Source organism: Lactuca sativa, chromosome 9 (assembly GCF_002870075.4).
Source record: "Lactuca sativa cultivar Salinas chromosome 9, Lsat_Salinas_v11, whole genome shotgun sequence".
Classification (NCBI taxonomy): Eukaryota; Viridiplantae; Streptophyta; class Magnoliopsida; order Asterales; family Asteraceae; genus Lactuca; species Lactuca sativa.
In genome coordinates, this window is record NC_056631.2 from 33,089,989 (window position 1) to 33,114,177 (window position 24,189).

Consider the following 24,189-nt stretch of genomic DNA (forward strand, 5'->3'; position numbering starts at 1 on the left):
TTGAATATTTGTTTGTCAAGAAATGTTTTGACAAGAGAATATTATATGTCAAGGAGCCAGTGGGAGTATTAAGGGTCTTGAAAGGTTTCAAGAACAAATCAAAATAAACCTTATCGATCATCACTAGCACACGAGTTGAGGTTTACAACCTATCGTGTTGACATTATTTTGTTTCTGTGCCGCTCCGATTAAGTTAATTATGCATGTGAGTTATATAAGTTCTCATTTGAATGCATAAAAGGCAAGGACCTTAATCAATGAAAGGTACATTGATAGGAAAGGGTGAGCTGCTTAACTACTTGGAAGACATGGTGGGCAACTGTGCTACCATAAGGCAAGAAATCAAGATTAAGAAAGTTCGATCCATATGAGTTTGAATTTGTCGTAAACTTTGGTTTTGACAAATTCAAATGGATAGGAACAAATACACCGTTTAAATCTAAGTGTCATAAGATTTCCTCCTTCATGAAAATGATTGTGAGGAAATGCTTTCACTAAGAAAGATTTTAAGAAGATAATGATTGTAAAATTGCATTCTCGAATTCGATTATGGTTACGGTATCCCTTTCCATAATTTGAAATTGTGAGGTTTGACAATTAGTCTTAATTGTTTAGACATGCATATGAACTATCTAAGGCAAAGGTGTATAAGTTCAAGAAGCCTTGACAAAAGATTATCAAAGCATTAAGTATTAGAAACATGGACTTAAGAAATTCAATAGGTATTGTTTTTCTGAAAGTTAAGATGTTTATGAATACATGTTGAAGCTAGTGGGAGCATAAGTGTTATGTTTTATAGTAATCATCATGATAGTGGGAGCATAAAAGTTATGATTGTATGATTATTATGGAAAGTATTGCAAGTTGGCAATATTAATTATAGAAAACAAGAGTTATACCTTGCAAAGTCATAAGGGTTGTAAAGTTGTTTTGCTATAATTAAGGGAGAGAATATTATTCTTCATTTCAAATCTAAAGGATTAGGTTGAGAAATGTTAATAAATTTAGTCAAGGGTACATAGTGTGTTCTTAAAATTTCGATTATGATTACGGCATTCCTCTTCACAATTCGAATTTTGAGAACATAGCAAATAAAACATTATGCGTCGTGTCCCATACGCTTCGAGTATAGGATCGATTGCAAATGCTTTAATATTTGACCATTCTAAAATTTTCCAAATGTCTAGCGCATTTAGAGGGAAAAGGGAATAGAATTGGTTTTGACTAAAATAATTAAACAACTATCAAAGGACAATCCAAAGTTCGACGATGATTGGTTGCTTGTGAGTAGTTGGAAGCATGGTATTGAATGGACCATATCGACATTATTATGAATAGAAAAGATTCTATTAAGAATGAGTTGTCATATGGAAAATATAGAAATGTTTCCATATTGGATGGACCATATCGACATCATTACGAATAGATGAGATTCTATTAAGAATGAGTTGTCATATGGAAAATATGGAAATGTATCCATATTGGGAATTGAATATTGAAAATCTATGACTAGATTAGAAACTTTTATGCAAAAGGATGTTCAAAGGAATGTACTTTGAGTGAGAGACATCATATCTAAGGAATTGTCTTGTAACAATCTCCGATAGAGGACTTTGTAATATCATTGGCTATAGTCTTTGTGACTTTGGTGCAGTGACATTACGAAAGTATCATTGCATAGAATGTTAGAATCTAGCATATTATATAAGTAGCAAGAATTTGATATTCTTTCACTTATGAAAAAGGATTTGGATTTGTGAAATGAGAATGATTGGAAATGTGTTCAATTTGATCTATTTCATAAAGTAAGAACCATAGGTAAACATTGTGTGCATGCTAAGAGCATGGGACAAGTGTAATAATTCAAGTAAGAATTTGATTACCCGAAACGACAAATAATGAGTAATCGATATGGTGATAAATAAAAGGTGTTTTATTTATGCTCAAAGGTTTGAGGCCATATGGGATTAGTATTATTCTTGTGTTTCACTTTGCATGTTTTGACTTCTAGAATAATTGAGTTTATTAAGAATAATCGAATTATTCAAATGGGCCACAGTCATTCATACGTTGGAAGTAGGTATGAATAAAGACTGTCGTGAATTGGTGTGTGGATTGTCTAAAAGAGTATTAGACATATGCAAATGTTTGCTGCAACGTTCATGAGTGCTTATGAATATGATTTGAGCATTGGATTAAACCCACGCTCACTTGGATCACTCCATGAATTGTATCACGAGTGATTGGTGAGACGATACCATCTTATATTCTTGAAACCGAGATGTGTGAGTTGTATCTTGCGAATCGGTTGCACATTGATAATATGTAAACGCACTAGTAACTTGGTGTTATAAAACATATTGTTGTGTGTGATTCGGTGAGTGAGTGCGAGCAAGCATTGTATCAAAGTTTATCCGTTCCTTTTATCCAAAGTAGGATAAAAGCGATATCTTTGGGCCCCTCGATGGTTTAGTGATGACAAACGTAAATGCTCGGCCGAGCTAGGGCTAATTTGATTTGTTCAATTGGTCAGTCGTCATAAATCGGGAATCGAGATATAGTACAAAGAGAATGATTTGAAATCATATCTCATATGATATCTAGAATGGAGGAATATATGATCCCTTATCTTAAGGACACGCGTATCTGATAAGATCAGAGTTGACAACGGCTTTGGAAAGCTACGATTGCAGATCAGGATCTAAAGTCATACGCATAATAGTTATTAGACTTATCCAAGTGGGAGACTGTTGGATTAGTGTCTAAGTCCATAACTATTTTGGTATTTACTTGACCCGATGGTGCATGGTCCTTTTGGGTTGCCTTCACCAAAGCAACTTGATTGGAGAAATAAATAGAGAGAGAGGTTATTATGATTTATTAATATGTTATAAGAATAATATATTAAAGGAGAAATCATATTTGTTTAATTAATATTGGTCAATAATTAATTAAGAATTAATTTTGTGATCAAATGTAATTAATTAAACTAGAGGGGCTGAATTGTAATTATGTGATAGTTACAAAAAATAAGGTAAGGATTATCTTAAGGATAGGTTGGACGAATTTTAGGTGTCAAGGACCTTAGAATTCGACTATGATAAGGATCCAAGGCTTATCTTATGGGTTGCTTGGTAAGCAAGCAACTAGATAAGGATAAGGACTGAAACCCTATCTCTACACCTATATAAACCCCCTTTGGCTCTTGATTTCATCTAGACCTTCCCAAGGCTTCTTAGGGACGAAATCTTATACCTCTCCTCTCTCTTTATACCTTCTCCATTTGCTCTTGGCGTTTGTAAGCCATTAGAGGAGTGACACTTGTGACTCTAAGCCTTCCAAAGTCAATTCAAGGAAGAATTGGGATTGTTATTGCAACATAACAATCAAGGTAACATCTTAAACATAATTATATGTTAATATCGATTCCCATATGCTAGAATTAGGGTTTATAGTCTTGGATAACTTGCATGTACAATAGAGAAACCTAGATCCAAGCATTAGGGTTTGTATGAGCACATAGGATGTTCTTAGGACCAAAACCCTTCAGTTTTATCCACGAGGATCATGTTAGTCAGAATGACCAGGTGGAAGACCAGCGAAGGTAGGCAGCTGGTGTTGGGAGAATTGGTGGGTTTTGGAAGCAGATCGCAGGCGGTGGACCATGGCAAACTTCGAGGACGAAGTTTAGTTTAAGTGGGGGAGAGTTGTAACACCCAAAGTTTTGAAGGCCAAGAAAGGAAAGAAACCCCTAACTTTAAGGGGGGACTCGGCGAGTCCAAGCGGGATCCGGGTCGAGGAGTAAGTGACCGACTCGGCGAGTCAGCCAAGGAGACTCGGCGAGTCAGGTCTGTTCGAGGAAAACCCTAAATCCGGGACTTTGGGCGCTATTAAAGCTCCTTATTCTCTCCATTAGGGTTCCTTAGAGCCTCCCTCATACAGAAAACAAACCCCAAGCCCCCATTGTTGTGCATTCAAGCTTCCAAGTCATTTTTTTGGGTGAATTGAAGGAAGAAGAAAGAGGGAAATCATTGAAGCCTCAAGGATTGGCTGGAGTTTGTGGAACCTCTCTGAGTTATTGAAGGTATTAAGTCGTTTCTTTCCTTTAGATCTTCTATGGTTGTGAGATTTGGGGCTTTTTAAGCCATGGATAGTCATCCATTTGAGTTAGAAACCGGATCTGGAGTTGCTACTTCAGATCCAAGCATATTATGGTCTTGAGAAGCATAAAGTTTCAGCCCTTGAGTTGATTATGGAGCCTCCTTGCCTTATACCCTAGTTTATGGTGTATTTTGCCTAGGTCTCCTTCTCTACACGTAAAGTTTGCAACTTTACGTGAGGAATAGGCCTGGGAAGGGTGGATCTACAGTTTGGAGTCCATGCATGACTCAAAAGTCCTCTGCATGTATAGAGATCTGAATGGACTCGGCGAGTCCTTTGAGTGGACTCAGCGAGTAGCATGAAGATGAGGAGGAACTCGACGAGTGGGATGAACAGCTCGTCAAGTCAGATGAAGTTGGGTAGGAACTCGGCGAGTTGGATGAACAACTCGGCGAGTCTGTTGAAGGTTGTCTTGGACTCGGCGAGTCTATTCTTGGACTCGGCGAGTCAGGTCGCGAAACCCCCAAACCCTTCGAGTTGAGACTCGAATCAGTGAGTCGAGTGGACACTCGGTGAGTTGGACAGGTCAGGACTCGGAAATCGGTAGACTCGGCGAGTCATGGACTGGCTCGGCGAGTCGAGACGCGAATGGAAGAACTCTGAACATATGAACTCGGCGAGTCAATAGGGTGACTCGGCGAGTAGGGTTGACCTGAAAGGTTGACTTTGACCAGGACTTTGACTTTGACCAGAGTTGACTTGGTTGTCTTTCGGGGGTCAGTTAGACTCAGTGTTGCATTGATTAGTGAGTTGTTGCCTAACCTTGGTCACTGAACTTGATCATTGAAAGATTTTTTCGAGTCAAACTAATAAAATAACTGCTTATCCTTCTTAAAAGGATCCATCTTCTTATGCTCCTTAATCAAGAAAAAGACTCTAAGGCTAAGAAAAGCTTAAACAATAAAAAAAAAAAAAAAAGAGGGGGGGGGGGGGGGGGGGGTGCATGACATAACAAATCATTCCGTGTGTATGACAAAGAAGTAGGAGATGTGAGGCAAAAAGGAGATGTGGCAGACAAAAGGAAGTGGCAAAGATGACACCACTCTTCCAAATGTATGTACGGAAAAACATGGTTTTATGAGCATGTGGGTATGCGTATGCGTATGAGTGTTGGTATAGGTGTATGTGTGGGGTAGGGTGGGTGTTGGTATTGGTATGAGTGTAGGTATGAGGGTGGGGGTAGGATGGGTATTTGTGGATATATGGGATGAGGGCGGGTGGGTGGTGTGGGGGTTGGGGTTAGGGTTGGGATGGGTAGGAGTGGGCATTGGCATGTAGGTGTCGATGTGGTTGTGGGTTAGTGTGTATGTGGGTTGGGTGGGATGTGGAAGAGATGATTATAATTTGTTTTATTTGTTGAATTATAACTTGAATAAATAGTAGTTGGAAGGGATTTTTTTTCATTTTAATAAAATCTAAAATCTTTCCTTCAAGCGCATAATTTAATGGAATTTAAAAAATTCAAATTCTTTTGATTTTGTCAACCAAACACAATTTTTACTGGAATTTACATTCCAATTCTTTCAAATTCCTTTAAAACCCATGAACCAAACGCGCCTTTAAATCCAACACAGTTCGAGCGGGCACCAAACCGAAACAAAGTGTTTGACTAATGCTGTTCACAAGCAGTAGGAAACAAGTTGTAGATTTTTTTACTTAACCTGTATGAATAGTTGAATACCAATGTACAAATTAGGCTTGCCTTAAACAATCTGTACTAAATTCAGGAAGAAATGAAACAAGAAACAAAATCTTGGGACATCAAGATTTTACTTCTTTTTTCCACCTCCTCCTTCCACCCTATAAATTTTACACAAAATCTCCAACAGTCCACATCAAGAAAATCTACAAAAGGTTCACATTCATCTATGGAAAGAATGATACAAAAAATGCAGCCATTTCCAACAGGGGTATTAAAAGTTCTCTTTAAACCAACTCCATTAATAAAGGGTCACCTGCTGCCATTATTCTGATGAGCTTTATAAATTCTTGCTCACTTGACACACTCCATGGATGAACAGCAGCTGCTTCAGGAGAATAATAACTCAAAGAAGTGTTTGAAGGTACTTCTTGCTTATACACCATTGTGCTAAACACAGAGTCAAAATTCTCAGTGGAATCCATTGCTAAAAAGAACATGGGAATAGCAACCTTCTGATGAATATCAAGATTTCCCACAAGATTTACAAGATCTTTGAAGTCATTGACTAGTCTTCGGGGAACATAAAACACCTCAGAGCTGCAAATTGTGAGGCTTGAATCATGGCTACTCATATGTTTCTTGTAACTAACTTGGAAATGAACAGGCATCGAGCTCACAACTTTCTTCACCATTTCTCCTTGTTTTCCATACCAATCTTGGTTACCATTGAATGAAACAGTGCTCCAAGATTTTGAAACCTAAAAAGGTGTAATAAAAGAGAAATGGAAGTAAGATACTATAATAAACAAATAAATAAAAGTATGCTTTGTTATGAAGAAACATGACACTTTAAAGTTTAAATCATACCTTGTCTGTTATCCAGAGCTTAGTCTTATCTGCTTGGAGTAAGTTCCAGTAATTAAGAACCGTATTATCCTGGAGAAACAAAAATCCTTCTGCACTTGAAAACCTATCAAACAATTTTGGAAGATGCCTGCGATAAAAAAAAGAAAATTTTAGAAAAAAGGAAATTTATTATTATCATATTTAATATGTTTATTATTTATGAAATTAAAGAAAGGGTGGTGGGCCAACCTGCCTGTAGGAAGTTTTAATTAAAGAAAAGGAATATGAACAGTCACATCAATAAGTTACAGAAAAGATGGTCCAACAAATGTTCAATTATCTATGAATGCATCAAGGCAACCACTTTGAATACAGTGGATGATTGAAATTGAGATCACACCTACCGATATCACCAATAATTGAATACTTGAAAACAAATTCTTTTTTATGATTTTTGTCATTCTACACAAAGTTATGATTTCTATTTTCCAATAAAAATGAAAATACAATTTGGTGAATGTTTTATTTTTTGAATAAAAATAAAAGATGAATAGTTAAGAAGAATTCGTACTTGTATTGGTGATCTAAGTGGCCTTGTTCAACAGCAAGTTGAGGGTTCTTGTTTTCTGACAAGATAACCACAGCCTTGAATATCCTTCCATACAGCAATCTCCATTCAAGTGCAGTTCTTTCAACAGGTCCATTACAGAACATAATAAGAACAACATTTCCAAAATTCTTTCTCCATTTAATCAGATTCCCTATTTCATAATTCACTGTTCCAGTTTCCTCAACTCCAAGATGAACAGATGGCAGCTTTTGAGGTACAAAATCCTTTCGATCTCCATGACCAATGGATGCTCTTGGCCTATGCAGTTCAAGTGTCATTAACCGTGGCTGCAAATACCCTACACCAATCAAATCTTGAATCCAAGCAGCTGTGAACTTTAAATCTTTTTCAGTCCAAAATCCTTCTTCAGCCATGGCGTAACTCAATTCCATTATCTTTTCAAACAATCTGTGTTTATCTGATTTCCAGGATACTAAGAACTTAATCAAACGACCCACGTTTACATGAAGATCTTTCTCTTCTGCAAATGGGTATGCTTCAATTCTATCGTATCTATGTACAGTTGGAGGGTAGACAACAACATACCCACCAATTTCCCATAATAGTCTCTGTGCCCAGTAACCTCTTAACACATCAGAAGCCATTGAACTTATGGAAACAGGGAGCATTAACCCCCAAAAGGCTGAATAATGGTGTAAAGTGTTGAAAGAATTCATGGGTACCATTGTTCCTTGAGGGAATGCGACCTTTGGGGCATGCTCATCGAATCGAATATCAAAAGGCTCAAGATTGGGTTTCCTAGTAAAGTAGAAAACTGAATCAACATCAGGTAAGCCATTGGAAATACCTTGTTGGATAAACTGCTTCCCACCAAAGACTTCAGTGTAATACTCTTCACGTTCAATTTCACCTACATTCTCTAATGGCAATCCCCTAGGCCAAACAGATCTTTGACCGAAATGAATGTAAGGATTGACAACAGTTCTATTCGGGTTTTCATGAGTGTATTGTAAGATAACCTCTTGTCTAGCACTCTCACCCACTAATTCGACATCAAAATGCTTACCAATGTCGTCATCAATCACTTCCCCTCTATCATCAGCATCAAATATCTTCTTTGCACCATGTTGGATCGCGAACAAATAGCCAACATTTTTTCTAACATATGAATCGTAAGGCAAAAAATCAACAATTCTAAACCCTAATTTAGCTTGATCTTCAAGTGACAAATAAATAGCACCTTTAAGATTCCAATCACTTGGAGTCTTGGAGTTTCCCACAGCCAGAACTTGCCATCCTTTGATCTTCAACAGCTTCTTAAACGAATCCGTGGGATAATCCGATACCGAAACAACAATCCATTGCTCTGATCTGAAGTTTGAGTAAGGGGTAGTCTTATCAGGGATGGGTGAAATTGAATTGTAATTGATTTGAGGGAAATGGATGGTTTCGAGTTGTTGAGTTTGTGACTGGAAGCAGAGGAGAGCGGCGGAGTCCCCGACGTTACGGAGGAAGAAGAGAGCAGCGACGGTTGAGATTAGGAGGCCAATTGTGACGATTTTGTAAAGATTTTCGGAGAACCATGTGGAGAAATCAAGGGATTTGGATGGAGAGAATCGATTTGGGCGAATGGTTGTTGGTAGTGAAGATGATTTGGGGTTTTGGGGTTTGGAGTCGCGCTCTTTCTGGACCAACATTGGATCAAATCCGACGCCCATACACTCGCCAAGTCGAATTGAAAGATGAGAGTTGAATTCAGAAGTGTCTCATTTATGATTTGGGAATCACACAGCAGTGTGTGTATATGAGCAAAAGAGGGAGGGAGGAAGGAGCAGGTGAGCTAGGCTAGTTGCAACCGACAGCTGATGTTTGATTTCTTTACTAAAATTCTTCAATGTAACTTCAAGTTAACGGCTGCTATTTTGGTGGATTTGGTGACAGTGGGGTCAAAATTACTAGCAATAACACGTGGAAACTCTAAATATCATAAAAAAAATCTTTTTGAATCTGAATCATTTTTGGTCCCAAATGATTTCATAAGGTTTTGGTTCCAAATGGATTTTGGTTATATATAGAAATAAATTTAAATAGTATTTCCATCGAAATAAAAGGTAACAGCCAAAAAGTTGGGTGGTTAACTTTATTTAAAAAAAAAAAACAAAAAACCTTTATTAAAACTAGAAAACCCTAAATTAATTTTATTAGACTGATCGGTACGGGCCCGTTAAGTGCGTTTTAGCCGATGTGGAGACACCTTAACAGTGTTGTAACGCCCCTCGACACCGCCCTCGACCCGTCTAACGATGATGATGATGATGATATTTTCGTCACTATGATGTACGAGTATTGCACGTGCTACTACAACCAAATCCAAATCATCTACTAACAAGACGTGCGATGTTAAACATAAATCGCGAAGAACACCAACATCTAGTTCGGGATTATTTTGTGGATAACTGTGTCTACCAGCCAAACGATTTCAAAAGAATGTTTCGTTTGCGAAAAAATGTGTTTGTACGGATAGTCAACACCTTGGAAAGCAGATATCGTTTTTTTTTTTCATTTTTTGTATTTTTTAAATGTAGGTTTTAGATAAAATAAATAAATTTTTTTACCTATTAAATATATGTTTAGGTATGATGTTTTTCAAATGAGATATGATCCTAGAGGTAGACGTTGATTCACATGGTTGCAGAAATGTGTTGCGGCAATTAAGTTGATGGCTATGAGGGAGTTGTCTGATTCTATTGACGATTATATGAGAATGTCTAATATAACTACAAAAGAAAGTTTGTATAGATTGGCAAGATGTGTTGTTGAAACATTTGGTGACATTTATTTGCAGAAACATTCGTTGAATGGTATGCAACAACTATATGCGATATTTAAGGATATACCTTGATATCATTGCCTTATCTTACTCTCCTTGATTATTGGATTCATTGATTCATCTATTCAATGCATTCCATATTTCCATGTATGCCTTCTAGATTGGTGCATATTCCTGGGTATATATCAAGTATTTATATGCCGACTTGTAACTCTAATACACAATAAGAATTGTTACATTTATATGGTATTAGAGCCCCCACTCTAACGAGTCCCTTTGAGTTCCATGTATGCCTTTTTCAGGTTAGTTTACTAAATTGGATTGGAGTTGAGTATGCTACTAGAACTCTTCAGGTCTGAATTTCCTTCTTTTTCCTGTTGATTTATATTTTGAACTTAAAAACCTACGATGCGATGAACGTTTCTACTAATATATCGACTAATTAGGAATTACTCATGTCTGATAATCCATGTCAAGTATCTAAAGTGTCCAATCCAATTTTGCACACCAAGTGTTTGATAGAATGCGTAGGGGTGTTATGAGTTCATTTTTCACCAAGATTTGACTAAATGACATGAAAGCAGGTTGATGGAAAGACAGTAAAGGCACAAATTTGGGACACGGCAGGGCAAGAAAGTTACAGAGCGATAACCAATGCATACTTCAGAGGTGCAGTTGGAGCTCTTCTGGTGTATGACATAACCAAGAGCCAAACCTTTGATAACATTCAAAGATGGTTGCATGAGTTAAGAGACCACGTAGACTCCAACATTGTGATAATGATGGCCGAAAACAAATCTGATCTGAATCATCTCTAAGCCACTAGCAGTGGCTGAACAAGATGACCAATCTCTCACTGAAAAAGAAGGGCTTTCATTTCTTGAAACATCAGCACTTGAAGCACATAATGTTGAGAAAGCATTTCAAACTGTTTTGACAGATATATTCATATCGTTAGCAAGAAAGCATTAGCAGCTTAAGAAGCATCAGGTCATACTCCTTTACCTGGTCAAGGAACCACCATTAATGTTATGTTACTGATTCATCTGGGAATAATAATACAAAGAGAGGTTGCTATTCAACTTGAGTTGAAACATATTTGACGAGGTAAAGCTAAAGATTTTTTTTTGTTTTCTTTTTGTAATCAAGAAACACCTTATTTTGACCTTGTAGAATACTATCAGATTGCCCAAGGGTAAAAAGGTAATCGGAATCATTTGAGTGGACTGGGAATATGTGATCTTGGCTTGCTTTCTGAAGTTGTGGTTTTTGATAATTGGCATCATTTAGTTTTTAATCTTTCTTTTATTCCTCCTAAAATCTTATTTTTTATAATTATTTTGTTTGTGATGAAATATTGCAGTGTCATCTTATATGCGGGCATTATTTGCTTCACTCCAATAAAGTTTTATGATATGGTTGTGCTTTTTTTTAATCATATGTATATGCTCATTTAATTGAAAAAGGAAGATAAAATGTTGGCTTCCAAGGTTAATTTAACTTAACCTACTGATAGGTGCATTTTATGCACCTATTTTGCATGTTTATTTCTGTCTTTTTATAACATTCTACTTCATAATTCTTGCATTTAGTTGATTATTAGGGTAGTTGCATATTTCGTTAAGAATGTCTGGTACTTCACTATTTTTGATTTATTTTGCAGGCATTATGGAGCATGGAACGTGGAGCTTGGACGCATGGATGCATGGAGCTTGGATTCTTGGAGCTTTGGAGCATGCAGAGAAGATGAACCGGTCATTCCATGGAGGAAAGCATGAAGACATAACCCGAGTCGTTGTTGCATTATCATCATAGCGAAGGATTACGTTTGAAACGCGGTTCTTGTCACTTTGACACGGGTCGTGTTTGTCATTTATCATCTCATATTTGAGCAACATGACGCATGGTGAAGTTGGACTGAAGATGGAGCCAACACTGAAGACTTTTTGGAATTTTAACAAAAAGCATGGGCCATGCCAAAAACACATGGTCAAGACAAATGGCCATGCCAAAAACACATGGGCAAAAGGCATGGTGTGACATCCCCAAAATATCGGCCAGAAAAGACCGATTTTCATTTATGCTTTTAAATATTTTCAGAGTAAATCCTTTTGATTTGAAAGAGTTGCGGAATTTGTTCCCAAAAACAAAACATGATAAAACAATGTTTACCGAAGCATTTCATAAAAGAAATGTATTTTCATTATAATCAAAACTCGGGGTGTCATGTTCCGATACAGACCAATAAGCATAAACGAATACATTACAAGTCATATAACAAATATAAACATATGCAGACTTGTAAACAAAACAACTTGATGGTTCATCCATCTCATGCCCTTCCGCCACTTCCTGTAATACAATTTAAAACTGAGTGGGTCAGGCTTGGGAGCCTGGTGAGCATATAGAGTTTTCAACCCACAATAAATATCATATTTAATTTTCACCAACCAACAATAACCCAATTACACATTCCCGTTATTCTCACTTTAATGTCCCTAAAACAACTAACATAAGGGACCTAGTCTAAGAATATTTCATCGGGGCGACAACACATGCTTCGGGGGTACCTCAGCAATATAAGTCAAATAAGGCAACCATGAGGGGGATGGAGTACAACGAATGAACACCCAAGTTCATTAACACCTACAGGTGGCGAACCTGCTAATGTTTCCACAAGACTATCTAGAAAAGTATGTGGTCGTCATCTAAACTCCGCTAGATGACTAGATCAAACAACAACGAGGCCTCTCATCTATTTACTACACACCAACTATCTACCCATGTTCTACCCAACATATTAGTAGATAAAAATATACATTTTTATACATAGTTAAAAACCTGTATAGCATGCTTTAATCAACACATATTTCACATAACAGATGAGGCACACACACACATAACACATATCTCATAGAGAATAAATCATATCTATGAGTTAGAAGAAAGTGAATACACATTCACACACATAACCACAAAATTATACACATAATACGTATTCCGTATAAAATACTTCATAATTATGCATTAGAAGAAAGTAACTACACACTCACTTGATCAGAAGATGATCAGACAACACTACGACTTGCAGAAGTAGTAATCCTCAGCAGATCTGGAAGATCTCTTCAAAAATCGAACTTCTCGTGGGCAGAGCTTCGGCTCGGGAACCGCATTTCTCGGGATCTTCGGGATCTCGGGACTTGCCTCGGGGCTCGGGAATATTACCGGGGCTTCGGGATATTTCTGGCACGCAAAACGATGCAAAACGGGAGAGAGAAGAGAGAAAATAGCAACCCTAAACGGCTGGCCCTTCAAATCTATTTATAGGGCAAATTTGGCCCTTGCCACGTCATGGCAACCTTTTTCCACGTCGTGGGCTTGGTCTTGCCACGTCGTGACACTGCTTGCCACGTCGTGGTCTCTGACAGTTTTGGGGTTTCGCGCCCCGAACTTCAGAAATTCATAACTTTCGCATACGAACTCCGTTTTCGACGTTCTTTATATCGCCGCGAAGGTGAGATTATGCTCTACAACTCTCTTTTAGACTCCATTGGCTAATTTTGACTTTATTTTTAATATATTATAAGTATATTACTTATATATTATCTTTAGTAGGCCGGGACAGGAAAACTCCGTTCGAAATTCATAACTCCTTCATCTGAACTCCGATTCCGTCCGTCTTTCCGTCGTTGCACTACTATCAATGAGATCTTCAATTCTCATTTAGATCACTAAGGATAGATATCTATCTACCTTAAATTCACTATTTACGTCGCGCTGGGTCGTGCCGGTTTTGTCGCGAAACTTCGACAGGTCATAACTTCTTCGTTATAACTCGGATTTCGGCATTCCTTATATCTCCGGAATCCTTGTTTCGACCACTACAACTTTATGAAAAGATATCGGGCTTATCTCACACTTTAATTTTGACGCTTATTTTTATTCTTAATTAATCAAACCACATAATTAAGCAATTAAGCACAAAACGCATAATACTCAAATAATATAATCTTATTATTTCAAAACGGGTTACAAAGGTTAACCTAGACTATTACATTGCTAAAAATGACAAGCCCGGAAACACAGGCGTTACACATGGCCATGCTAAAAACGCATGGCCTTATGGCAAGTCACGTGAACTTTAATAAAAGAGGAGGAGATGTCATTTTAAAGGACAGAACGGTTTTGGGAGCAGTTTGGGCGATCTAGGGCAATTTTGGGAGAATTCTTGGAGCTTTTGAGAAGACTTAATCATTGCAAACATTTTGGTTTCATTTTTGTAAGCATTAAACATTTCAATTCCATCACTTTTCTTGTTTGATTTGTTCTTAGCCATGTGTGGCTAAGAAACCCTAGTTTCTAGTTCTTGTTCAAAACATGTTGATTGCTTGACTTGAGGCATATGATTTGATGCTTGATTTGTGATTCTATTCTAGTGATTATGTTTTTGTTTAAACTAGAATCCTTGAATTTGATTTGTGTTTGATTGGCCACTTTCATGAATTGAATTTTTGTGCAGTTAATTAACTTTTAGGGCACCTAATCGTTCTATTAAGTTAATAATTGGTAACAAGCAATAATTTTTCTTATTGTAAAACATATATCACATGTTTTCACACTTCCGAGCGTATGAGAAGAAATGAACATTGTTGGGAAGCTTGTACAAAACTTAATGCAGTTTTTCAATACAATCTAAGAGCGTGTTTAGGTTGAATTAGTAAAGCTAGGTCTAATCAAAGAGCGTGTTTTGGTTAGATAATTTGGCAAGCGAGAGGTATTAGAGCGTGTTAATATCTTTCGGTACCAACATAGAATAGCAATCTTGAATTACATCAAGTCATAATCAAGTTGAACAACAACATTGAGAACTAGAACTAGAACCATTCAATCAATTTGTTTACAAATCTATTTCATTTTGTGCATGCTTTTAAAGTAGATTACTATTTAGTTATTTATTTTTGCAAACAAACCCCCCTTTTGTGACCAAAGTACCTTGTGCAAAAAGGTATAGACTTTTGTCCCGTGTCTCTGTGGTTCGACCCTGCTTGCCTTGTACTACTTTTTAGTGCATTAAAACAGTGTATTTGGAGTCTATTGTACCCCTTAATCTGTTGGGCTTGACGCGCCTAACAAATTGGCGCCGTTGCCGGGGACACGGTGTTACTAATTGTTTATGCCTAGATCTTTTCGTACAGGTACACCACTGCCAATTGACTCGGAGATAGAGAAGACTGCAAAGAAGTTAAGGAAGCAAGCCAAGCTTCGTAAGAGGCAATCGGTTTCCGGTACTTCTTCATCATCCAATCCCCCCGGTCATTAACATTTGGGAGGATATTACCCTCTCAAGTGTGTCCACATCCGAAACAGAAAGTCCGTCGCCTTCACCTCAACCATCCTCATCCAGAAATACCACCCCACCCTCTTCACCTACTCATTACAGCCCAAACACTACACCCACAGAAACTTCAACCACTACTCATACCATGGGAGACAACCATGGAGGGAATCCGCCTCCAAATCCACCACCCGAACAAACCCTTCGCCAATGGGCGAGGCAAGAGGTTACTCAACAACCTCTTTGCATCACCTATCCGGCAGCCACAAACCTTGAATTGAAATCCGGTCTCATTCACTTACTCCTAACCTTTAGAGGCTTAGAAACTGAAGATCCCCACAAGTTCCTCACGGAGTTCCATGTTGTGTGTGTTGGCATGAAACTGCACAATGTCACTGAAGACCAAATCAAGCTTAGGGCATTCCCCTTTGTAGTGCAAGACTCAGCAAAAGATTGACTTTATGACCTTCCACCGGGGACGGTCAACACATGGGTAGATCTTGCACGCCTCTTCTTAGACAAATACTTCCCAAAAATGAAAGCCTCAGCCCTAAGAAGAGAGATAATTGGGATCAAACAACACAAAAGATAAGCCTTTCATACATATTGGGAGAGGTCCAAAAAGCTTTGTGCCCGTTGCCCAAAGCATGGTATTAGTGAGTATCAAATCCTTCAATACTTCATTGAAGGCATGACTCCTTGGGAAAGAAGACTTCTTAATGCTTCAAGTGGAGGATCTTTGACTGACAAGACCCCAACGGAGATTCGGGATCTCATAAAAAACACGGCGGAGGATTCAAAGCATACTAGTCAAGATGAAGATTGGTACACAGATGCACCTCGAGGTGTAAAAGAGGTGCACACTCCTCAAATTGAAGCTCAACTATCTGAGTTGACTAAGGTGGTAATGATATTTGCTAAGGACAAAGGTGTGCAATCCACACCCTGTCCCTGTGGCATTTGCACTCAAGTGGGACACCCGACTGATATGTGTCCTCAATTGCAAAAAAGAAGAATATGAAGAAGCAAATGTTATAGGAGGCTATTCCAGGCATAATCAAAGAACTTATGATCAGCCTCGAGGCAATCAAGGGTGGAACAACAACCAAAACATGAGTTATCAACAAAGACCCCCACCCCATTACCAAGCAAGGCCTCCATTCCCACAACAAAGTTACCAACCGAGGCAACTACAACCTCCTCCTCAACAAGCCGGATCCTCAAGTATGTCCTTAGAAGACATAGTCAAAAGCCTTGCCACCAGCACCCAAAATTTTCAGCAAGAGACCAAGGCAAGCATCAAGAATCTTGAGCAACAAATGGCACAACTTGCTCAATCGGTGAGTAAAATGGAGAATCAAGGAAAGCTACCTCCTCAAACTGAAAAGAACCCAAAGCACAATGCTTGTGCAATTAGCTCGAGGAGTAGAAAGAAATATGACGGCCCGAAGATGCTCGAAGAAGAAGAAGAGGAGTTGGTGATAGAAGAACCACCAAAGAAGGATGAAAAGAAAGAAGAAATGGTAGAGAAAAAGAAGCCGGAAGAGAAAGAAGCAAAGATCACACCACCACCTTTTCCATCAAGATTGAGCAGCAACAAAAACGAGAGAGAAGATAGTGAAATCATGGCAATGTTTCGGAAAGTTGAAGTCAACATCCCTCTCTTAGATGCGATCAAACAGGTACCTAGATATGTTAAGTTCCTTAAGGAACTTTGCACATCTAAAAAGAAGCTGCGAGGTAATGAGACAGTGAAGGTAAGTGAAAATGTGTCTGCAGTTTTGCAGAAAAGGATGCCCCCAAAGTGCAAGGATCCAGGTGTTTTTACCGTTCCTTGCAAATTGGGAAACTTGTATGTCCCCCGTGCTATGTTAGATTTAGGAGCTTCAATTAATGTTTTACCATATTTTGTTTATAAATCTATTGGCATAGGCACTTTAACAAAAACAGGGGTAATCATCCAACTTGCAGATCGTTCTATAGTACACCCAAAAGGTGTATTAGAGGATGTTTTGGTGCAAGTTAATGAGCTTGTCTTTCCTGCAGATTTTTATGTGCTTGATATGGGAGATGATGACCATCCATCCTCGAGTTCCATACTTTTAGGTAGACCATTCTTGAAAACAGCAAGAACAAAAATTGATGTCTACAATGGTACATTGTCCATGGAATTCGATGGGGAGGTCATCAACTTCAATATCTATGAAGCAATGAGGTACCCAAGTGATGTTCATTGCATAAATTTTGTTGATATAATCCAACCTTTGACTGAAAAGTGTTTTGAGTTGACTAACCATGATTTGTTGGAGTTAGTTTTGAGCAGGAATTTTGATAGCAATTCAGTCAAAGAGATTGCAGAAAATTTCAAGTTAGATGAAGAGTTGCTGGAAATTATGGAGAGCATGGAAGAAAAGAAGAAAATAAGGTATGCTAATAGCAATGTGAAATTGCCCATTTCTGACACAAAACTTCTTCCTTCCGTTGTACAGGCACCTAAGCTAGAATTGAAGACTCTTCTAGATCATTTGAAGTATGCGTACCTTGGGGAAGAGAAGACTTTGCCTGTCATTATCTCCAATAAGCTGTCCATTGTAGAAGAAGATGAGTTGGTGACTTTGCTAAAAAAGTATAAGAAAGCTATTGGGTGGACAATTGCTGACATAAAAGGGTTGAGCCCTTCCTTGTGCATGCATAAGATCCTCATGGAGGAGGACTTCAAACCAACTCGAGAGGCACAGAGAAGACTGAATCCACCCATGATGGAGGTGGTAAAGAAAGAAATCATGAAGCTTTTGGATGCAGGTATGATTTACCCTATCTCAGATAGTAAATGGGTGAGCCCCGTTCAGGTAGTCCCGAAAAAAGCAGGGGTCACAGTTTTCAAGAATTCTGAGGGAGATTTGGTGCCAACTCGTGTGCAAAACGGGTGGAGGGTTTGTATTGACTATAGAAAGTTGAATGCCTCAACGAGAAAAGACCATTTTCCCTTGCCATTTATTGACCAAATGCTAGAAAGATTGGCGGGTAAATCTCATTACTGTTGCTTGGATGGTTTCTCGAGTTTTCATCAAATTTCGATAGCCCCGGAAGACCAAGAGAAAACCACCTTCACTTGTCCCTTTGGCACATTTGCTTATAGTCGTATGCCTTTTGGTCTATGCAATGCACCTGCAACATTTCAGAGATGCATGATGAGCATTTTTTCTGAATATGTTGAAAACATCATTGAAGTTTTCATGGATGACTTCACAGTCTATGGAAACTCCTTTGATGAATGTTTGAGCAATCTAACAAAAATTTTGCAAAGGTGCATTGACATAGATCTTGTGCTTAACTATGAAAAATGCCATTTCATGGTGGACAAAGGATTGATTCTAGGTCATATTGTGTCCCGAAAAGGCTTGGAAGTTGACAAAGCCAAGATAGATGTTATCAAAAGTCTTCCTTACCCGACAAATGTTCGGGAAGTTCGTTCATTTCTTGGCCATGCAGGTTTCTATCGGCGGTTCATTAAAGATTTTTCAAAGATTACAGTGCCGATGTGTCAACTACTCCCAAAAGATGTTGAATTTGAGTTCACTCAGCCATGTAAGGATGCCTTCGATCGTTTGAAGGATTTACTCACCTCTGCTCCAATCATCCAACCACCTAATTGGGATCTCCCGTTTGAGATCATGTGTGACACGAGCAACACGGCTGTATGGGCAGTATTGGGTCAAAAGGTGGGTCGAGCACACCATGTAATCTACTATGCATCAAAGACCCTTGATAGTGCACAATGCAACTACACCACAACAGAAAAAGAGTTGCTCGCTATTGTTTTTGCACTAGAGAAGTTCCGGCAATACCTCCTTGGAACTAAAGTGATCATATACTCGAACCATGAAGCCATAAAGCACTTACTTACCAAGAAAGATTCGAAGCCGAGGTTAATACGGTGGATGCTGCTTTTGCAAGAGTTTGATATTGAGATCAAAGATAAGAGCGGGAAAAAGAACCTAGTCGCCGACCATTTGAGCCGAATAGTTCAACCCGAAGATGCGATTCCCATCAATGACACATTCCCGGACGAGCATTTGTTTGCTATCCAAACACCACCTTGGTATGCGGATATATGCAACTTCATGGGCACGGGAAAGTTCCCACCCGAGCTCACGAGGTCACAGAGAGATAAGATCAAGAAATATGTGAGAAGGTACATTTGGGATGAACCGTACCTTTGGAAACATTGTGCAGATCAGGTAATAAGAAGATGTGTTGAAGAACATGAGGTACAATCTATTCTCAACTTTTGTCATAGTTATGCTTGTGGAGGGCATTTTGGTCCTCAAAGAACTGCCAGGAAAATTTTAGACTGTGGATTTTATTGGCCCCGACTTTTTCATGACTCTTACACTTTTTGTAAAAGTTGTGAGAGATGTCAAATGACCGGTTCTTTGAGTTCCCGAAACCAAATTCCCTTGACCCCCATCTTGGTTTGTGAAATATTTTGATATATGGGGTATTGACTTTATGGGTCCTTTTCCTTCATCCTTTGTGAATTTATACATCCTTTTGGCTGTTGACTATGTTTCCAAATGGGTAGAAGCAAAGGCAACAAGAACTGACGATGCAAAAGTTGTTGTAGATTTTGTCAAGGCTAACATTTTATGTAGGTTTGGAACTCCAAAAGCCTTGATCAGTGACAGGGGCACACACTTCTGCAACAAAACTCTTGGATCAGTTCTCAAGAAGTATGGAGTCCAACATCAGGTATCCATAGCTTATCACCCGCAAACAAATGGACAAGCTGAAGTGTCAAACAGAGAAATCAAGTCCATACTTGAGAAAACAGTGAACACAAACCGCAAAGATTGGAGTTTGAGATTAGAAGATGCTCTTTGGGCATACCGAACTGCATATAAAACTCCAATTGGGATGTCACCTTGTAGACTTGTGTTTGGCAAAGCTTGCCACCTCCCTGTTGAACTAGAAAACAAAGCTTTCTGGGCTGTCAAAAAGCTAAACATGAAGATTGATGAAGCGGGTGTTCATCGAAAGTTAGAGATCCAAGAGTTGGAGGAGATAAGAAATGAAGCATTCGAGAGTTCAGGCATCTACAAAGACAAGACCAAAGCATTCCATGATAAGTACCTCTCCCGTAAGACCTTTGAGATTGGTCAAAAGTTGAGATTAAGAGTAACAAAACTGGAAAAGTGTTCAAAGTTAATGGACACAGATTAAAGGTTTTCTATGAAGGTTTCCAAGAGAAAGACATGGAGGTTGATAGCTTGGAACGCCCGGACTACATTGAGTGAACCTAAAGGGCAAAGTCGAGCCAAAGACTTGAAACAAGGGCGGCTAACCGAGAGGCAACTCGGGAGTATTTCTTTCTATTTTCTTTATTTTGATTTATTTCATCCATTTTGCAAGTTTTTACGTATTTTCAAGGGTCCCTCACAATTAATTTTCCTATGTAATGCTCAAAGAAAATTTGGTTAAAAAAAAATTCAGTCTAAAGAAACCTAATCTTCTTGAATAAGCTGAAGTGGTAAATTAGTCGTGGCTTGAGATTAGAACTTGTTCGTTTTTCATTAAAAATCTTGAAGCAACCTAATCTCACACGAACACGTCTCCCGAAGCTACTCGTGCAAAACAAAAAATGATAAGGTTATCAACACCGAATCATGAAGACAGATATAGTTTAGCCCTTGGAACACACGATCGATCTTATGAGTTATTGCTCATTCATATCCAAACTCCAATTTCAAAGAGTCATAAAATGAATATAAAATTTCAGTGACTCGAATTCTCCAGCGCTCTAAAAAGTCTTTTCTACCTATTCCCTTCTAAATACCCTGCTTGGGGACATTGTTTCCGACTCTACTTACGGGTCTTTGCGCGTTTACATTAGTCCCCCTAAAAGAAAAATAAAAAAAATAAAATAAAAAAAATAATAATAAAAAAAAATAAAAAATAAAAAATAATAAAAAAAATAAATAAAAATATTATTAAGTTAATCTATGACCTTTGGGATTCGAACAAGTAAACCCCGAGGGGTATTTTACACCTAATCGCCTAAAGCAAAATTGTTTGGGACTGATTGGGTTGAAAGTTCGCTACACGGGTTCCATAGAAAGTCATGAACTTAATAATAACAAATAAAGCTAATCTGTGGCCTTTGAGGTTCGGGCAAGTAAACCCGAGGGATCTCTTTAAATCTAGCACACTAAGGTCATCTGATTTGGATGTGTTGGTTGGAAGCCCGTTACACGGATTTCAAAGGAAGCCATGAACTTTATTTGCAGAAAAATATAATTAGATAGTTTGTATATATTTATGCTTATAGTTTAATTGAATAATGTGTTTGAAAAATGTTTGGTTGTAAACATTGGGACTGACTGTAAACTACTTTGACTGGTGTAAGTGGTTTGAAACATGTAACTAATCTGGGTAAATATTAGGGAATTTTTAGAAAAGTTTTTTTAGAAAAAGATTGTTGTTAGTCAACAAATAGCTGGAGTCGGTCATTGTTATGTTTTGAAAAATGAAAATGAGCATATTTTGCATCACATGTTTTCACAAGAGTAAGACCATAATTTGTTCCATGTGCTAACCCAATACCTGTAAAAGTGAACACATATTGTAACTTTTAATTTTGTTGAGTTGCGTTAGGGAATGGCTAAAAACCTTGTTTTACATGTTATATATCTTTGCGAGGTTAATGTTAACTTATCTCAAGGCCCGACAGGTACACCTTCAACTGTATGACATAATGAGGTTAATTGGATTGAATATGTTCATTTTATTTTGTTTATTGCATTAATGTTTGAAAAAAAAATCATTTTGTACATATGTTATTTTCATTAGTTCTTCTTTTACTGCATGCATGCACTCTTAATTCCATTTAGTCATTTTCGTTCCTTCCATTCTTTTTATCTTAGTTTCTTTTTAGTCGCCTATCGTCTTCTCTAGGTTGATTCTCAGTTTTGTTCTTTCTTGAGGACAAGAAAGGTCTAAGCTTGGGGAGGTTTGATAGGTGCATTTTATGCACCTATTTTGCATGTTTATTTCCGTCTTTTTATAGCATTCTACTTCATAATTCTTGCATTTAGTTGATTATTAGGGTAGTTGCATATTTCATTAAGAATGTCTGGTACTTCACTATTTTTGATTTATTTTGCAGGCATTATGGAGCATGGAACGTGGAGCTTGGATGCATGGATGCATGGAGCTTGGATTCTTGGAGCTTTGGAGCATGCAGAGAAGATGAACCGGTCATTCCATGGAGGAAAGCATGAAGACATAACCCGAGTCGTTGTTGCATTATCATCATAGCGAAGGATTACGTTTGAAACGCGGTTCTTGTCACTTTGACACGGGTCGTGTTTGTCATTTATCATCTCATATTTGAGCAACATGACGCATGGTGAAGCTGGACTGAAGATGGAGCCAACACTGAAGACTTTTTGGAATTTTAACAAAAAGCATGGGCCATGCCAAAAACACATGGTCAAGACAAATGGCCATGCCAAAAACACATGGGCAAAAGGCATGGCCATGCTAAAAACGCATGGCCTTATGGCAAGTCACGCGAACTTTAATAAAAGAGGAGGAGACGTCATTTTGAAGGACAGAACGGTTTTGGGAGCAGTTTGGGCGATCTAGGGCAATTTTGGGAGAATTCTTGGAGCTTTTGAGAAGACTTAATCATTGCAAACATTTTGGTTTCATTTTTGTAAGCATTAAACATTTCAATTCCATCACTTTTCTTGTTTGATTTGTTCTTAGCCATGTGTGGCTAAGAAACCCTAGTTTCTAGTTCTTGTTCAAAACATGTTGATTGCTTGACTTGAGGCATATGATTTGATGCTTGATTTGTGATTCTATTCTGGTGATTATGTTTTTGTTTAAACTAGAATCCTTGAATTTGATTTGTGTTTGATTGGCCACTTTCATGAATTGAATTTTTGTGCAGTTAATTAACTTTTAGGGCACCTAATCGTTCTATTAAGTTAATAATTGGTAACAAGCAATAAGTTTTCTTATTGTAAAACATATATCACATGTTTTCACACTTCCGAGCGTATGAGAAGAAATGAACATTGTTGGGAAGCTTGTACAAAACTTAATGCGGTTTTTCAATACAATCTAAGAGCGTGTTTAGGTTGAATTAGTAAAGCTAGGTCTAATCAAAGAGCGTGTTTTGGTTAGATAATTTGGCAAGCGAGAGGTATTAGAGCGTGTTAATATCTTTCGGTACCAACATAGAATAGCAATCTTGAATTACATCAAGTCATAATCAAGTTGAACAACAACATTGAGAACTAGAACTAGAACCATTCAATCAATTTGTTTACAAATCTATTTCATTTTGTGCATGCTTTTAAAGTAGATTACTATTTAGTTATTTATTTTTGCAAACAAACCCCCCTTTTGTGACCAAAGTACCTTGTGCAAAAAGGTATAGACTTTTGTCCCGTGTCTCTGTGGTTCGACCCTGCTTGCCTTGTACTACTTTTTAGTGCATTAAAACAGTGTATTTGGAGTCTATTGTACCCCTTTATCTGTTGGGCTTGACACGCCTAACACATACCAACTTCCTATTAACCATTTCATGTGTCGGTTTCCTTGATTGTTTTATAGAATAAACTAATTTTTCGACGTTAAAATGCATAAGGTTCTTTGATTACTCCCAGTTATAACAATGTACTTTCTAAGTACAATGCTATAAATGACATCACTTGGTTGTTAATTTTTTTTATTTTTGTAAAAAAAAATATTTTTTAAAATTCTTTTGTTTGTGACAAAAATGTTGCACATAG

The 24,189-nt window shown here is 37.9% G+C and overlaps 1 protein-coding gene and 1 pseudogene across 1 annotated transcript; one reads left to right on the plus strand and one right to left on the minus strand.

Annotated features, from left to right (window-relative positions):
- Positions 1 to 5,790: 5,790 nt before the first annotated feature.
- Positions 5,791 to 9,175, minus strand: LOC111879411 (probable glycosyltransferase STELLO2). Its single transcript, XM_023875870.3, has 3 exons — positions 7,221 to 9,175; positions 6,671 to 6,797; positions 5,791 to 6,561 (listed from the first exon to the last, which is right to left on the minus strand). The coding sequence occupies exons 1-3, from the start codon at positions 8,936 to 8,938 to the stop codon at positions 6,088 to 6,090; spliced, it is 2,319 nt and encodes a 772-aa protein (XP_023731638.1). The 5' UTR covers positions 8,939 to 9,175; the 3' UTR covers positions 5,791 to 6,087.
- A 764-nt stretch (positions 9,176 to 9,939) lies between these two features.
- LOC122196061 (ras-related protein Rab2BV-like) lies at positions 9,940 to 11,067 on the plus strand (annotated as a pseudogene).
- Positions 11,068 to 24,189: the final 13,122 nt, after the last annotated feature.

What these genes read in the sequence shown, in the direction of transcription:
- LOC111879411 (XM_023875870.3), bottom strand. Translation starts at nt 8,938, where the DNA reads ATGGGCGTCGGATTTGATCCAATGTTGGTCCAGAAAGAGCGCGACTCC. An exon ending in CACTTAGATCACCAATACAA is followed by an intron (nt 6,798 to 7,220) that starts GTACGAATTCTT and finishes TTTTTATCGCAG; the next exon opens with GCATCTTCCAAAATTGTTTG. An exon ending in AGCTCTGGATAACAGACAAG is followed by an intron (nt 6,562 to 6,670) that starts GTATGATTTAAA and finishes ACACCTTTTTAG; the next exon opens with GTTTCAAAATCTTGGAGCAC.